The following is a 17496-nucleotide window of genomic DNA, read 5'->3' on the forward strand; positions in this document are numbered from 1 at the left end:
GACGAGCTTCTCTCTCTGCAGCCTCTCAGTAGATCCTTAGCTCCTCTCTCTCCTGTTTATCCCCCGTGGCTCCTCCCCTAGACTCTTAGCTCCTCCCACTTCCTCCTGCCCAATCATTGGCTCAAGCCTTTATTTGAAAAGTTAAGGTGGGAAAAGGTTCACAAGGCAACTCCTCATTTGCAGCCCCTCTCAGGAGTAGAATTAGCATCAAAATACAGCAAATGAGAAAGAAGCAGGATGGGAAAGGGATAAGAAACAGGTTGTACAGTGCCTTCTAAACTGCCCTGTGTCCTTTTCAGCTCTGTCAGACACACCAGCCAAAAGTTATGCTCCAGAGCTGGGGAGGCCTAAAGGAGAATACAGGGTGAGTTACAGAATTTCTCTCCCCTTTTCCTCTCTGTTGCTTACTTATTTTTAAATTTACATTTCTCTTTTCTTTTCTTTCTTTTCTTTTCTTTTCTTTCTTTTTTTTTGAGACAGGGTTTCTCTGTGTAGCCCTGGCTGTCCTGGAACTCACTCTGTAGACCAGGCTGGCCTCGAACTCAGAAATCCGCCTGCCTCTGCCTTCCAAGTGCTGGGATTACAGGCGTGCGCCACCACTGCCTGGCTTGCTTGCTTTCTTTCTTTTCTTTCTTTCTTTCTTTCTTTCTTTCTTTCTTTCTTTCTTTCTTTCTTTCTTTCTTTCTCTTTCTTTCCTTAGTGTATATGTGTGTTTGTGCACGCATGTACATGTTGGCCACATGCCAGGCATAAGTGTGGCACTTGGAGGACAGTTTGTAGGAGTTGGTTCTCTCTTTCTACCATGTGGGTCTGGGAATTGAACTTGGGTCATTAGGTTTGGCAACACGTATCTTCCCCTGAAAAATCATGTCACCAGCCCTCACTTTGTTGTTTGGAAATCGGTTCTCTCCCTGTAGCCCAGGCTGGAGCCTGGCACCCACCAAGTAGTCCACTCTTGTCTAGAACTTATGGTAATTCTTTTGCCTTAGTCTTTTGAGTGATGGCATTATAGTTGTAAGCCACCATGTTCAGTCTGAGTTACATCTCCATATTGGTGTGACACTTGGACAGTATAAAGTGCTTTGCTGTTTGAGCAGTTGTTACAGTCCTTTGTCACAGAATGGCAGGGATACATTCTGAGAAATGCGTTGTTAGGTAGTTTTATCTTTGTGTAAACATAGGATGTGTTCCCACAAACCTATATGTGATAGCCTGTGTTCTGCATCTGTTACGTTGCAATGTGAGCCTGTTTGCCTCTTCATTACCCCTGGGACGTAATGACAAGTATTTGTGTATGTAAATGTAGAGAAGGTATAGCCCGGATACGGGGTAAGGGCTGGAGAGCCGGCCCAGTGGGTAGCAGTGGGCAGTGTGTGCCTGCTGCATAGGCATGAGGACCTGTGTTTGAATCCTCAGTGCACACATAAAGCAGGCATGACTGCGTGTTTCTGTGACCTCAGTGTGGCAGGGGCCACCAGCAGAGCTGAAAAACAGCAAGCTCCAGGCTCTCTGAGAGACACTGCCTCATGAGAACAGATGCAGAGTACATAGGGCAGGATAGCCTCCTGTGGCCTCCACATGCACATACATGACCGTCTGTCTCTCTCTCTCTCTCTCTCTCTCTCTCTCTCTCTCACACACACACACACACACACACACACACACACACTCACACACAGCACTAGACAGCAGGAAACTTTCAGCTCTATTAAGTCTTTGAGACTAGACTGTAGAGATGGCTCAGCATTTAAGAGCACTGACTGCCCTTCTGAAGGTCCTGAGTTCAAATCCCAGCAGCCACATCCATCCGTAATGAGATCTGATGCCCTCTTCCGGGGTGTCTGAGAACAGCGACAGTGTACTCACATAGTCTTTGGAACTGTCATATAGGCATTGGCCAGAATGTCATTATGCAGCACATGACCCCTCTTATAGGTGAGAAAACTAAACTGGCCTTGTAACAGCAGTCCTTTGTTGGGTTCTCCCAGCCAGGAAAGGAGAGAACATGGACTCAAAATGTGTGTTTTCTAACACAGGCCCCCATGCTTTCCTATTCCTGCTGCCATTTGGGAGTTTAATGTGAAACTGAGTGATTGTCACTGTGGTCTGGGAGATGGTGGAGATCAGATTTCCACAAAGCATTCTAAACAAGCAATTGACTCAAAGGGAAGAAATTATATTCTAAGATCAGAAAATGTGTCAACTATTTCCTTTTCTTGGCTAATGGTAGTAACTACTGGAGGTCTCAGACTGGTTGCATATAAAGTTTAGAATCTTGAATCAGTCTGCAGAGGGTTCTGGGCCTTGTTATTGGTCTCTCCCTCTTTGGTCTGTGTCACCCTTGCTCTGGTTCCTTAAGGAACTCAAACCAAGGCCAGGTGTGGAGGTGCACACCCTAATTCCAGCATCTGGAGGCAGAGACAGGCAAATCTCTGTGAGTTTGTGGCCAGCCTGTCTACAGAGTAAGTTCCAGGACAGCCATACAGAGAGCTATACAGAGAAACCTTCACCAAAAACTTAAAAAAAAGAAAAGAAAAAAAGAAGGAAGGAAGGAAGAAAGAAAGAAAGAAAGAAAGAAAGAAAGAAAGAAAGAAAGAAAGAAAGAAAGAAAGAAACTCAAACCAAGACCAAACTCAAAACAACCATTCCAGTTTTAGTTTTTAATCAATTCTTTCCTGCAGATTATTTCTCTTATGGGGGCAAAGACTGAATTTGAGGCATCGAGCTGGTTCACTAGCAATTCTGAGCCCATAATGTCTGATTCATCTGTTGCTAATCTTCCAGGATTACAGCAATGACTGGAGCCTCAGTGACACAGTGCGGCGCCTCCGCCAGGGCAAGGTAAGGCGGCTGAGGAGGAAACTCTTACAGGACTCTTTGGCAAGATGAGTCGTGTGTTCCCACGGGCAGGAGTTCTTGACTCCCTTTCCAGTCCCATTCCTGAAATGGAGAGTTTTCAGGAGCAAAGCAGAACCACTCCAGGTAGAGTCCAGCTGTGAGATCTTTGACTCTGGGTTTAGAGTTTCTTTGCCACAGAGGGGGAAAACAGGGGTGGGTAAGAGTTGCTATGTGTGCAAAAAAACCAAAAACAAACAAACAAAAAAACAAAACAAAAAAGCCAGGAAGTGGTGGCATATGCCTTTAATCCCAGCACTTGGGAGGCAGAGGCAGGCGGATTTCTGAGTTCGAGGCCAGCCTGGTCTACAGAGTGAGTTCCAGGACAGCCAGGGCTATAGAGAAACCCTGTCTCAAAAAAACCAAAAACAAACAAACAAAAAAAGAGTTGCTATGTGTGAAAGAGCACGCTTATAAGCCCAGCACTGGGGAGGCAGAGGCATAGAAATAGCGTGTGGAAAGCTCACCCCCCACCCCCAACCCTCGGATGCACAGCTGGTGGGCCCTCTCTCAAAGCTGCTCTAACCCCACAGAAAAAGAGTGATACTTTGTGAGCTAACTTTTGTACATGGTGTGGGATGAGTGTTGAGCTTAATTTTTTTCTGTTTTTTTTTTTTTTTTAAGATTCCAACCTTAGCACTATTGGGAAAAAAACCTCCTTTTTTATTGAAATTTGGAAGTATTTTTTTTGAAAATTGAATATTTAGTTATGATTTTCCTTGTGTAAAATTTTAGGAAAGACAGAGCTACCATGACTGAGAGCAAATGAGCAGTTGGTGGGCTAGGAACAGGAGAGCATGACCGTCAGTGTGGACAGAGTGGCTGTCTAAGGGTGACAGAAGTGTTGGTGTGTCTGTTGGAGTGGTTACTAGGATATAGGTACTTTCAAAGCTCAGCTATACACTTGCACAGGGTAGGTTTTAGTATGGATGGAAACTACAGATGAAGGAAAAATAAGTGATGTTGTGCTGGCTTGCCAAGACTTGAAGACATCAGCGTCCTACAGGACATCACATTGCTAGATAGGGTGTGGGGGCCTGCAGGCTCCCAGAGCACAGAGACCAACTGTGTGTGATACATAGGAGTTCTCTGGCTGCTTCCTTTGTTGCCTGTCCCTCACTACCCCGTGACAGGGAGTCTGGGCAGTGGTCTTCCTGACACACTCCTTGTGGTCTTACTCTGCAGGTCTGTTCACTAGAGCGCTTCCGCTCCCTCCAGGATAAGCTGCAGCTCCTGGAGGAGGCAGTGAGCATTCACGATGGAAACGTCATCACTGCAGTAAGTGGGGGGTAGCCGCCAGCCGGTCCTGACCGGAAAGTTGGCTACATGTCGAGAGCCTGGCTTTCCCTCTGAGGCATAGGTCTCACAGAAAGCTGTGCTCCCGCCTTAGGTGGAGGTGGAGGAACATCATTCTGTGTGGAACTGTTAGTTGTAACCAGGAATCAGAAGGCTAGCTGTTCTGTGCTATGTAGAGCTTCATGGCTCCCGCCCTGTGAGAATAGCTTCTCACAGACAGGAGGTAGTGTGGACACGTAGGACATGGCTCAGTCCCGAAGTCCATCCTTTCTTTCTGTCCCACAGAGGGTATGTCTGCCTCCAGTGATCCCTAACGCATTGCTGGCCTCATTCCTAGATGGGAGGTGATGAGGGGAGGGCAGCAGCCTCTGTGAGAGGATGCACAGTCTTTGTCTCTTTTCCTCAAGGTTCTGATCTTCCTGAAGCGGACCCTGAGCAAAGGTGAGCATGGCTTGAGGAAGTCTCCACGCAGCAGCACGTGGGGCTTTTATAGCAGAATTCACCAGGAGCAAGTCTGGTGCAGAGGCAGTTGGGGTGGCCTGGGCCAAAGAGCACATCACACCTGCCTCTCAGGGCATCTTGAGGTGGGGGCTCTATTAGCCTCCTGGGAGCATGCATGTGGGCCGTGTGTGAGGGGCCGTGTGTGTAGGGGGGGGAGGCATGTGTTTGTGGGAGGGGCATGTGTGTGAGGGGCCCTGTGTGTGAGGGGCCCTGTGTGTGAGGGACCCTGTGTGTGAGGATGTGAGAAGTGCTGCTGTCAGTGTTAATAAAAATTAAAAGGCGGGGCTGAAGAGATGGCTCAGTGTTAAGAGCTCTGACTGTTGAATTCAACTCCCAGCAACCACCTGGTGGCTCGCAACCATCTGTAATGGGATCCGATGTTCTCTTCTGGGGTGTCTGAAGACAGTCACAGTGTACTCGTGTATGTAAAGTAAATAAATCTTAAAGAGAAAAAAGAGCTAAAAGGCTGACTGAGTGGCTGTGCTCTGCTTCAGAGCAGAGATTCTCAACCCATGGGTCATGACCCCTTTAGGGGCCGAACGACCCTTTCACAGGGGTCACAGATCAGATAGCCTACCTATTAGATATGTACGTTACAATTAATATAATAGCAAAATTACAGTTAATGTGATTTTATATAATTTTATGAAATAAAATTTCATAACTAGTCGGGCAGTGGTGGCGCACGCCTTTAATCCCAGCACTTGGGAGGCAGAGTCAGGCAGATTTCTGGGTTCGAGGCCAGCCTGGTCTACAGAGTGAGTTCCAGGACAGCCAGGGCTACATGGACAAACCCTGACTTGAAACCCCCACCCAAAAAAAATTCATAACTAGTGAAATATTTTTATGATCAGGGGTCACCACAATAAGGAACCATATTAACAGGTTGCAGCATTAGGAAGGGTGAGAAACACTGCTCTAGAACACAGGCTGTTAAGTTAAGGATGGCGGCTGGAGCCCAGGAAGAACCAGCCTTAGCTGGTGCTGGGCTTTCAGATGATGGTGCTTGGGTTGTCTGAATGGAGAGGCCGCACTCAGACTTGAGTGCTAGGAAACTTGACTTCTTTCTCTATCTGACCTGCCAGAGATCCTCTTCCGAGAGCTGGAGGTTCGCCAGGTTGCACTGAGACATCTCATTCATTTCCTTAAAGAAATAGGGGACCAAAAGCTGCTTTTAGATCTCTTCAGGTAAGAATTGGGCTTCGGGTCTATCAAGTTGATCAGGTACATTCTCAGAGCACTCTGGGGGTGGGGTGGGGTGCAAGAAAAATTAAAGACACTCCTTTTCCAGAAACACCTAGAAAGCAAGAGTGTGTTGGGATAATTATACCACCGTGCAGTCTGGTGGAATGGTGGAATGGCAGGGTGTTAAGAACCAGGCCCCACCGGGCGGCGGTGGCGCACGCCTGTAATCCCAGCACTCTGGGAGGCAGAGGCAGGCAGATTTCTGAATTTGAGGCCAGCCTGGTCTACAGAGTGAGTTCCAGGACAGCCAGGGCTACACAGAGAAACCCACCACCGCCCGGCACTAAGCATTTTCTTATACAGCCCTTGATTAAAGGTGTCCTCCTCTTATTCAAGTGATGCCAGTAAGAGTCCAGTAGAAAAGGAGGAGGAGCTGTAGCTTTCCAGTCAGGATTCCCCAGGGAAGTCTCCTAGAAGCATTAGGATTTGGGCTGCACTGGGACTCGAGGTGAGAGGGGGCTGGGTTGTCGCTCAGTGGCCTTCTACCACCTTTGCCTTCTGTTTCATTCCAGTAAATGGGGATGACGTTTTGCCCTTGGACTAAGCTGTATGCGTGTTTTATCCTTTCCTCGGTGTCAAAGGTGTAAGACCCTCCCTTTAGGATTTGTGGCCCAGAGCAGTGATGAGCAGCTGCCCCACAGACTGATGTGGGAAGGCAGTTTACCTGGTTAGGCCAGAAGGAGTTTTCCAAAGACATCCACAAGGCCAGGCTGTTAGCTCTCTCTGGCTTTCCTTTCCAGTCAAGGAGGTCTTGCCAAGCACCCCTCTGTGCCAAGGCAGTGTTGTTAATTGTGGTCTACTCAGCATAAGAGGAAACAGAAGACAGAAAACAGTGTTTTAATTCTGAGTAAACACACACACAGGTAGGTGGCCACTGGCCAGGGCAGGCTGTGTTTATGCTCTCACTGCCCCTCTCTGCCTGCTTTACATAGAACATAGACCAGGAGACAAGTAGACATGAAAGTCAGCAGGTGTCTGAAGGGTCAAGGTGGTAGAAAGTAGGAGTAGGGTTACCTCAGTGTAGAGGCCATGAGGGGAGCTGTGTTTCCTGTGTGAGGAATACTGGGAAGTCAGTAGATTAAACTCTCCTGCTCTCTTGCTTGTCCCCAGGTTCCTAGACAGAACAGAGGAGCTGGCGGTAAGGATGTGCTTGTTTCTCTTGGGAATCTACCGACCAGACATCTAAGTCAAAGCCCTGCCCGGCAGCCAAGCCCTCCTGCTAATTGTTTTCTGTTCTTTCTGGATTAGATCTAGGAAATGAACTCTGCCTAGCTTAGTCTCCAGGCATAGACATAATAGTCTGTAGTCCAGGGGGACTCTGGAGAGTAAAATATTTCAGTGTTTAGAGCATATAAATTCTAATTAAAATCTGGGGAGAAGTGGTTCAGTGGATAGTGCTAGCATGAGACCCTTATTTTGAATCCCCAGGACCCATGTGAAAACTGAGTACTGGGTATGCTTTTGCAAGCCCAGTGCTGAGGCAGTGGAGACAAGAGGATCCCAGAGGCTTGCCAGCCAGCCAGTCTGCCTTCATTCAGGTTCAGTGAGAGACCCAGGCTCAAGACAAGGTGGATGAACTGACGAGATGGCTCAGTAGTTAAAGTGTAGTGTGGGGGCTGGAGAGAGGGCTCAGTGGTTAAGAGCACAGAGTGCTCTGCCAAAGGTCCTGAGTTCAAGTCCCAGCAACCACATGGTGGTTCACAACCATCTGTAATGAGATCTGACACCTTTTTCTGGAGTGTCTGAAGACAGCTACAGTGTACTTACATATAATAAATCTTAAAAAAAAAAAACAAAAAAACAAAAAAACAAAAACAAAAGAATATGTAGTACTCTTGCAGAGCCCTGGCATTCCATTCCCAGCGCCTCTATCACTCACCTCCTAACTGCCTGTCACTCCAGCTCCAGAGCAGCTGATGTTTTCTGGCTCCTCAGGCATCTGCTCTCAGATGCATGCACACGCAGTTATAATAGATCTATAAAGAAATAATGCAGACAACAGTGGAGAAAGAAACAGATACTTGTATACATACACAAGCTCAGGCACAGGCACACACATATACACACACACTTGCAGGCGCAACTACTTAGTATTCTCTCCTCCTCTGTCTCTCTCTGTGTGTGTGTGTGTGTGTGTGTGTGTGTGTGTGTGTGTGTGTGTGTGTATGTGTACATATATATGCCTCCTGGTGCTCAGATGTGTGCTTAGACAAGTACTATACCTCTCTTAGTGTTATCCCTCTGTCTTAAAGATATGTGATAGCTCAGATTTTTTTTTTTTTTTTTTTTTGTAGCTATCCCATTATCGAGAGCATTTGAACATTCAGGACCCTGAAAAACGAAAAGAATTTCTTAAGACTTGCATTGGGTAAGTATGGGGAAAAGTAGTTTATTGTAGATATAATAAGAGAAGAAATGAGGATGAGATGTATGGTTCAGAAGGGAAGGCTAACAATGATTCACATGAGCACTCTTCGTAGGTCATCTGCCTCAGTGCCTCCCAAATCCTAGTCTCCAGTGGTTTTCACTGACTGGAAGAAATATAAAAAAATAGGATCTTCCCTAAAGCTAAACGTATTGAATTAGAAAGACTGTCTTTGTTCTCGAACTTTGGTTCTCACATATCCTTGGTTTTGGCAATAAAATTATGATAATTTTTTAATGGCTTATTTATTTTATATACATTGGTGTTTTGTTTGCATGTATGTCATGTGAGGGTGTTAGATCCCCTGGAACTGGAGTTACAGATAACGGTGAGCTGCTGTGTGGGTGTTAGGAATTGAACTCGGATCCTTTGGAAGAGCAACCAGTGCTCTTAACCTCTGCAGCCCTGATGATAAATTATTTTATGATCTACTATAAAATGAAAATGTGAAACTGCATATGGATCTTATTATTTATGTGCCTTTGGTATAGGAAAGTGTTTCCATAGGTTGGGTGAAATGTGCATCTCAGTATCTGTCCAAGCCACATAGCCCCTCAGCACCCCTGCTTCTCAAGGTTCACTGTTCACACTTGTTTCTGCCATTCCTTAGAGAGAACCCCCAGGGTCACATTTAGAATCTGCTTGTGTATGAACCTTCGAATTGTAGTGTTACCTGATAGAGAGCTAGGGTCCGCCCTTCCTGGGTCGGCGTCGCTGATGTCAGGACTCCTTCTGTAGTGAGTAGAGGAACAGGCATCACTGTGTAGAGGACAGAGGTCTGAACTGAAGGTTAGAGGTACCTTCCACTGCCGTGGGCTCAGGTGGCTTTGAATTGGCTGTGTAACCAAGACTCCTAAACCTCCTAGCGCCTCACACGTGCAGGAATTACAGATATGTGCCCCCACATCTGGCTACTGACATTTCTGTGGATCAGTGCAATCATTGTTCATTTTCCAACCTACGCGATGCTATATAATTTAATTTGCTTTTTACTACTCTGCTCTAAAAGTAGTTAACAGGTTCAGTAGAGTTCAGCAAGTTCTGTGGGCACGTTGACAATGGGTGGTTGTTTTGGCTTTCTAGCTTTGTGACCCACTCACCAAATAGCTAACTCCCCAAACAGGCTGGTTCTTACTCACTCCACAGCAAAATCACTTACAACTGTGCATTTTGTGGACTTTGAGAAGATTCTTTTTGAGTTTTCAAAGTTTATGTCTCTTTCTCTGTCTCCCTCCTTCCCCTCTCCTCCCTTTCTCTCCCCTCCCTTCCCTCCTCTCCTTCCGCCCTCCTCCCCAAAAGAGTATCCTGTGGTCCAGGCTGAGTATGACTTTGATATGTTACTTCCCCTGCCTCCACGCTGGGAAAGCTGGGGTATGAGCATATACCGCCTCACCTGGTCTGTGCAGTGCTGGTGACTGATCCTGGGCCTCATGCGTGCTAGGCCAGCACTACCAACTGAGCTACATCCCCAGCCCCAGTCAGCAAATCTCAAATACAATATCTAGACCAAAGTCTACTCTAGCTTTCCTACCTCCTCCGTCTTAAAGGATCCTGAGAAGGTGCATTGAGATCAAACTTGTTAAAAACTGTGAGCTCGGAAGGTTTTAGTAATGATCGTTGGATTTGTTTTGCTTTTCACATAGAAAAAAGTACTAATCTTGTGGCCCTTTACCAGTTTGCCATTTTCAGCAGAAGACTCTGCACATGTCCAAGATCATTACACACTGCTGGAGCGCCAGATCATCATTGAGGTGAGCTCCCCGTCTGCTCGCTGCTTCTGTGCCCAGGCTCAGAGCCGTTCAGCATCCAGGCCTCCTAGCTCTGTTCATGTCCTTTTCTGGCCCAGCTTTCTGGCTCTCTCTCATTTTCTTGATTATCCTTAGGCATCCTTTCCTCTCTGACCTGCTGCTAGCCTGGAAGTAGTCATTGTGTCCTCTAGACCGGAGTGTTTGTGTCATTTCCACTTCCAAAATATCTTCCTCCTTCCTTCCTCCTTCCTCCTTCCTCCTTCCCTCCCTCTCACTTCTCTCTCTCCCTTCTTTCCTTTCTTTGTTTTTTTTTGGATTTTTTTCTTTGTTTTTTGTTTTGAGATAAGATATCCTAGAGCCCAGCCTGGACTGTGTAATGAGGCCGTGAACTCCTGCTCTTCCTGCTTCACCTCCCAAGTGCTGGGATTATAGGCATGCAACGCCAAGCTAAGCTGTTGAAATCATAGTAAACTTGAATATCTATAGCCCTCTCTGGGGCATCCTGAGCAGCTGCTGCACTGGTGCATGCACTTCCTGCCTCTGCCAGTGGACACTGTTCCTTTCGCCCTTGGCTGACTCCTCCGCAGGCGAATGACCGGCACCTGGAGTCTTCAGGGCAGACTGATATCTTCCGGAAGCACCCCCGTAAAGCCTCCATTCTCAACATGCCGCTAGTGACGACACTCTTCTACGCCTGCTTCTATCACTACACAGAGTCCGAGGTACAGGGGGAGTAAGAACAGAGCATTGTTCGATTGTGAGGGATTGTCAGTGGGCTTGTGCAATTTTCAGAAATCATCCAGAAACTTCTCAGCCAGAGTGAGCCAAGAGGGAAAAAGGTTTATGAGGCCTGTGTGGCCGGCCATGTGTGGCTGGCACCCCAGCAGAGCTCCTGCTGTCTTTGGTGCTGGCTCTCTTAGCAGCAGGAGATAGAGGAGAGCTGGTTATGGAAAGCTCATATTGCCAAAAAAGAATTTTTAATTTTATGTGTATGGGTGTTTTTGTTTCTTTGTTTTGCTTCGTTTTTTTTGTTTTTTTGCTTCGGTTTTTCATGACAGGATCTCTGTGTAGCCCTGTCTCTCCTGGAACTTGCTCTTTGGTTCAGGCTAGCTTCAAACTCAGAGATTCACCTGCCTCTGCCTCCTGACTGCTGGGATTAAAGACATGTGTATGGGTGTTTTGCGTGCATGTATATCTGAGTACTGGTGCATGCCTGGTACCCATGGAGACCCAACAGGGTATCTAATCCCCAGGGACTGGAGTTACAGATGGTTGTAAGCTGGCATGTGGATGCTAAGAATTGCAGCCAATAGATCCTATGAGAGAGCAGCCAGTTCTCTTAACCACTGAGTCACCTCTCCAACCCTTTTTCTTTTTTTTTAAAAAGTTTGGACTTGGTCTGGAGAGATGGCTTAGCGGATAAGAGCACCAACTGCTCTTCAAAGGTCCTGAGTTCGAATCCCAGCAACCACATGGCAGCTCACAAACATCTGTAACAAGATCTGATGCCCTCTTCTGGAGTGTCTGAAAACAGATTAATCAATCAATCAATCTTCAGAAAAATAGAAAAATTAAAAAAATAAAAGTTTGGACTTGACTTAACCCTCACAAGTATGCTTTTCTCTTACTTGTATTAGCAGAAAAACAAAAAGAAAGGAAAAAAATCTGAAAAACAAAGAGAAGGAGGGTAGGAGAGCAGAAATTTTGGAAATGGAAACGACACAAGAAATTTGGACTAGAAAACACAATGTTGTACTCACTAGTCTTCCTGATGCAGTAGGGTGTGTGGTGTTCGTCAGACCTGATGAGATTTTCTTGTAAAGTAATGTCTGGGTTTAAGTGCTTTACAATTTACATAGAGAGTATGTGTAATGAAGAAGAAAATGAGGGATTTGGGGATCTCACTGAAGTTTCTTGTCCCATTGCATCCTAGGGTACCTTCAGCAGTCCAGTCAACCTGAAGAAAACATTCAAGGTAGCATGGCAGGGGCTGGTGTGTGAAGTAGTGCTAGAGCACTGCATGGAGTGTGTGTGTGTCACTTGGTAACCTGTATACTGTGGTTCTGAAAGTTCGGAGACAGTGGAAAGTGAGAGGAAACTTCAGCCCTGGGCTGGACATAAAAAGTCTTTTGTTTTGTTTTTTGTTTTGTTTTTTTCGAGACAGGGTTTCTCTGTATAGCCCTGGCTGTCCTGGAACTCACTTTGTAGACCAGGCTGGCCTCGAACTCAGAAATCCGCCTGCCTCTGCCTCCCAGAGTGCTAGGATTACAGGCGTGCGCCACCACCACCCGGCTGACATAAAGGGTCTTTGATGACTGCAGACTTGGTTGCTTTGAAGGGTTAGGATCGGTATCAGCAAGTGCATATGCTTTCTAGAATGTTCAAACATCCATGGATGCTTTCTGTATCTTCTTACTGTTTCCTGGTTTCTGCTCTTCAGATCCCAGACAAGCAGTATGTGCTGACAGCCTTGGCTGCGCGTGCCAAGCTTAGAGCCTGGAATGATGTTGATGCCCTGTTCACCACTAAGGTGGGTGCCCTGACCCTGGGCTTCTGAGGCTGTGGAGACAAGGCCTTCCTTCACAGGCCTCATGAGTTCCTGGTGCCAGTGAGGTTTCTTCAGTCCCCATTTCCAAAGTTTTACATGGAAGGAAAATTTGAAAGAAGAGTATAGTGGCCACTGTTTTATTTACTAATCGATTAACATTCTGATGTATTATTTAGCTACTTTGGTTTTTTTTTTGTTTGTTTGTTTGGGTTTTTTTTTTTTTTTTTTTTTTTTAAGAATTATTTATCTTATGTATATGAGTATGCTGTAGCTGTCTTCAGACACACAAGAAGAGGGCATCAAATCCCATTACAGATGTTGTGAGCCACCATGTGGTTGCTGGGAATTGAACTCAGGACCTCTGGAAGAGCAGTCGGTGCTCTTAACTGCTGAGCCATCTCTCCAGCCCAGCTGCTTTGTTTTTAAATACACATTTTTTTTTCCAGAATCATTTGAAAGTACACTGTATATGTAACACTTTTTCCTTTAATATTAGCATTTGTCTCATATGTATTACATCTCAAGACATTATTTATTTATTTATTTATTTATCTTGAAGTGTTTGAATCTACAGTGATGATTTTGTTTTCTAAGATTTACTTTTATTCTATGTGCATGACATTAGCCTGCATGCCTAAGGAGGTAGGAAGAGGGAATTGAGGCTCCTAGAACTGAAATTATAGGTGGTTCTGAGTCACCGTGTGGGTGCTACGAATTGAACCTAGGTCCTCTGGAAAACCAGTAAGTGCTCTTCACTACTGAGCCATCTCTCCAGCCCCAAGAAATTTAGTATTAGTAAAATTATATTATCATCAATATCTGCTATATATACATCACTTTTAAATTAGCTCATTACTGCTTTTAGGGTTTTATTTGTTTTGTTTTTAGATTTATGTGAGTCAATGTACCATGTAAGTGAGAGTTATAGTTGTGGGCTACCATGTGAGTTCTGGGATTCGGACCCAGGGCCTCTACAAGAGCAACAGATACTCTTAATTTCTGAGCTATCTCTCCAGCCTGTGTAGCCCTGGCTGTCCTGGAACTCAGAAATCCGCCTGCCTCTGCCTCCCAGAGTGCTAGGATTACAGGCGTGTACCACCACCGCCCGGCCTAGCCCTTGTTTTTAATTTTTATATTTATATATTTTAATTTTACATTTAATTTATTGGGATTCAATATAGGAATTTTGGTGTATGTGTGTGTGTGTGTACACACATACATACACATACATACATACATACATACATACATACATACACACATTTATTTATTTATTTATTATTATATGTGCGTACACTATAGCTGTCTTCAGATGCACCAGAAGAGGGTGTCAGATCTCAGATGGTTGTGAGCCACGATATGGTTGCTGGGAACTGAACTTCGGAAGAGCAGTCAGTGTTCTTACCGGCTGAGCCATCTCTCCAGCCCTGAATTTTGGTTTATATAATGGAGTGATTACTATAATTCAAACTAATAGCATCCATCCTACATCATCCCCTGTTATGTGTATGTGTGTGTGTGCACACGCATGCATGTACACACATTGTTTTCTTTCTCAGGATTGGTTTGGTTAGTTGAGATCTTTTGTGGTTCCATACAAGTTGGTTTAAAATCTAAATATATTTTTTATTCTAGACTTGAGAATTTTCTCATTTTTCTTCTTACTTATCAATTAGTTATATTAACTACTAAAGCAAAACAGGTTCATAGAGAAATTGAACACTGTATACAAAAGTGTCTAAATGTATAAGACAGAGGGCAAGGGCTGTGCTCAGTGGTCCTGGGGTGCATAGGCAGCGTGCACAAAGCCTCCGTGCCCAGCACAGACCACTTAAGAAGAGGTTCAGTCCACACTGTCTCCGTTTTCCAACCTCAGGGAAAGTCCTGTTGTCAGTAGCCTCCCAGATCCTACTGTATAGGTTTACACATAAACAATTACATATTGTGGAAAGATGGAGAAGTAGAATTTTTTTTTGTACTTACAAACTTATGATGTCTCTGTTATTCATTACTTATCCGGTTTAGAACATTTCACAGAATGTTTTCCATGCATTATTGTCAAGACCAAAGGCCTTATTTATTTTCTAAGTCTTACTCTTTCCTACCCACTACATTCCTTGGCTTTTCTAAAACAATTGATCTCTTGCAGTCTCTCTACCCCTCACCTCTTCCTGTCTGTCTACCATGCTTCTCTGATGTGACTGAACCACACGTGAGGTGAGGCCAGGGTGTTACTGATGTCTGGCCCACCTATCGCTGCCCTTTCTTTCAGAACTGGTTGGGTTACACCAAGAAGAGAGCACCCATTGGCTTCCATCGAGTTGTGGAAATTTTGCACAAGAACAGTGCCCCTGTCCAGGTAATGGCTCTGAAAAAGAGCTAGTGGTGGGCTGTGGGCTATCCTTATGTTCTTTTTTTTTTTTTTTTAAGATTTATTTATTTATTATATGTACGTACACTGTAGCTGTCTTCGGACACACCAGAAGAGGTCATCAGATCTCATTATGGATGATTGTGAACTATCATGTGGTTGCTGGGATTTGAACTCAGGACCTTCGGAAAAGCAGTCAATGCCCTTAACCATTGAGCCATCTCACCAGCCCTATTCTCATGTTCTTATTGGTGGCACTGGCTATGTGGACCTGAGATAGAAAAGGGCAGGGAGGAACAAAGTAATTTCAGACGCTCTTTGAGGAGCAGCTACTGTGCTTAGCCGTATAGAGAACTATGTACTGTTGAGATGATCCAGAAGAGTTCCCTGTAGGCCCAGGAGCAGTCAGCATCCCCTGGGCCATCAATCGCTAGAGCACCATGGCCTGTGGGTCTGACTGCAAGGTAAGGAGGACTGCTCTTCCCTTTTCTCCGGAGGTAGCAGGGAAGTGCTACTGAGCATCATCACTCCAGTTCCCACTGCAAAACTGAAGTTCATAATGGCTTTGCAGATATTGGATGTTGAATTCTTCCTTGTTTAGAACTTACATTTTCTACCCAGAGAGCCTTGTATTTTTACCATTAATCAGAGTACCTTTTTCCTACAGATATTGCAAGAATATGTCAATCTGGTGGAAGATGTGGATACAAAGTTGAACTTAGCTACTAAGTTCAAGTGCCATGATGTTGTCATTGATGTGAGTCTCCAAGAAGTGGGAACCCTGAGTTTGGTCCTGGGTGAGGAGTCAGAGATCCAACCTTTTGCCCAGATCCTGAAATGCTTCCAGCGGCTTTGACTGAATAGACAGAATAGTCTGGCAAGAATTAGTTTGGAGACCAACACTTCTGTAATGTTTTCCCAGGCTCCTGACTTAATTCTCAGCTTTTAGATTTTTGAAGTCATTAGACCTGAATAAGCTCTGTAACCGTCTCTCTGGCATGGGGTTCTATGGGTGCTTTATAGGAATTATCTTACTCTCATCTGCTGTCTTTTTCTTGAGCTCAGGGACAAAGAATCAGTGGCAACAAGAGTGTGTTCCTTATAGAGAAGGCTGGGCAGGAATTTAATTGTTTTTTTCTACAGACTTGCCGAGACCTGAAGGATCGTCAGCAGTTGCTTGCATATAGGAGCAAAGTAGATAAAGGATCTGCTGAGGAAGAGAAAATCGACGTCATTCTCAGCAGCTCGGTAAATTACCCTCCAGTCAGCCTAGGAGAACATTCACAAAGTAGCATCAAGTGTATGCTCCCAAGACCTAGGTGGATGCACTCAGCTGAGCCACTTGGATACAAGACTCACCTGTGGGTTGAGGAACAAAGTACTAGTTTTGAACAGCAGAAGTCACTTTTGAGACTTGGCAAGTTCCAGGATAGTAAGAGACCCTGTTTCAAAAAACAAGGTAGAGAGCATCTGATCCATGAGGTTGATCTGTCCTTTGCCCATATGCATCTATACACACACACACACACACACACACACACACAGAGTTAAAAAATGCTGAAGTGAGATATGAAGACCTCAGCGTGGAGCCTAACTGTGGTGCACTGATCGTTACACCTAGTAGAGCTCAGGAATGACAGCACATGAGAGAGGCTCAGTAGGCAGGCGTATGATCCCTCTAGGACATGGCTGTAACATGGCTGTGACATGCCTACTGGAAGTAAGAAAAGAGTGACATAGAATTCCCTATTTCGGAAGTCGTGGTTCTCTGTATGAAATCACTGAGCTTTTCATTAGCACAGAACGTAATGCTATGTGTTTGATGCCTGTGCTTAGTCACCTGATGCTAGTGAATCCTATCACTAAGGAGAGTAAAGCCAGATCTGGCGTTCTGTAAGATACAGAGCAGGTATTTAATCTTTCTCTGAATAAATGAACTCCCACATACTAAAATGAAACATCTTCTCCAGGCTAGGGTGATGGTTAATCAAAAAAGGCCTTGCCATGTATACACAAGGGTGTGAGTTGGGCCCGAGCACCCACATAAAGGCTGGGCACCATGGTATGTGCTTGAATTCCCAGCACTAGGGAGGCAGAGGCAGGAGATCCCTGGGGCTCACTGGTCAGCCCAGCCTAATTGGTAAGTTCCAGGCTAGTAAAAGAACTGTTTGAAAAAATAAGGTTGATAGCATCTGCTGCATAAGGCTGACCTCTGTACTCGCACAGAGTTAAAAAATAATTCTTTGCTAGTGCATGTCACATTCCCTCACTCTTGGAGGTTAAGGTAGGGAGATTAGGGGTTTGAGGTTAGCCTGGACTAATGTTGAGTTCCAGGCTAGACTGGGCTGCATGGAGACACCCTGGCCCAAACAGACAAAAGAAGCTCCCAGCTCCCAGTTCAATTCTTATTTGCATTTCCTGTCCCTTACTGTAATCGTATATGACAACTGATCGAACCTTCCTTTTT

General features: G+C 45.2%; 1 protein-coding gene across 1 annotated transcript in view; it reads left to right on the top strand.

Moving 5' to 3' along the window:
* The window catches only part of Vipas39 (VPS33B interacting protein, apical-basolateral polarity regulator, spe-39 homolog), a 28218-nt gene that overhangs the window by 9776 nt on the left and 946 nt on the right, over positions 1-17496 (top strand). Inside the window, exons 6-19 of the mRNA XM_052185328.1 lie at positions 300-364; positions 2785-2841; positions 4081-4173; positions 4599-4632; positions 5778-5880; positions 7048-7075; positions 8232-8305; positions 10038-10113; positions 10698-10832; positions 12044-12085; positions 12551-12640; positions 14931-15017; positions 15697-15786; positions 16173-16277. Of these exons, the coding sequence (XP_052041288.1) occupies positions 300-364; positions 2785-2841; positions 4081-4173; positions 4599-4632; positions 5778-5880; positions 7048-7075; positions 8232-8305; positions 10038-10113; positions 10698-10832; positions 12044-12085; positions 12551-12640; positions 14931-15017; positions 15697-15786; positions 16173-16277 (1079 nt within the window). The remainder of the gene's footprint in view (positions 1-299; positions 365-2784; positions 2842-4080; positions 4174-4598; positions 4633-5777; positions 5881-7047; positions 7076-8231; positions 8306-10037; positions 10114-10697; positions 10833-12043; positions 12086-12550; positions 12641-14930; positions 15018-15696; positions 15787-16172; positions 16278-17496) is intronic.

Source organism: Apodemus sylvaticus, chromosome 6 (assembly GCF_947179515.1).
Source record: "Apodemus sylvaticus chromosome 6, mApoSyl1.1, whole genome shotgun sequence".
Classification (NCBI taxonomy): Eukaryota; Metazoa; Chordata; class Mammalia; order Rodentia; family Muridae; genus Apodemus; species Apodemus sylvaticus.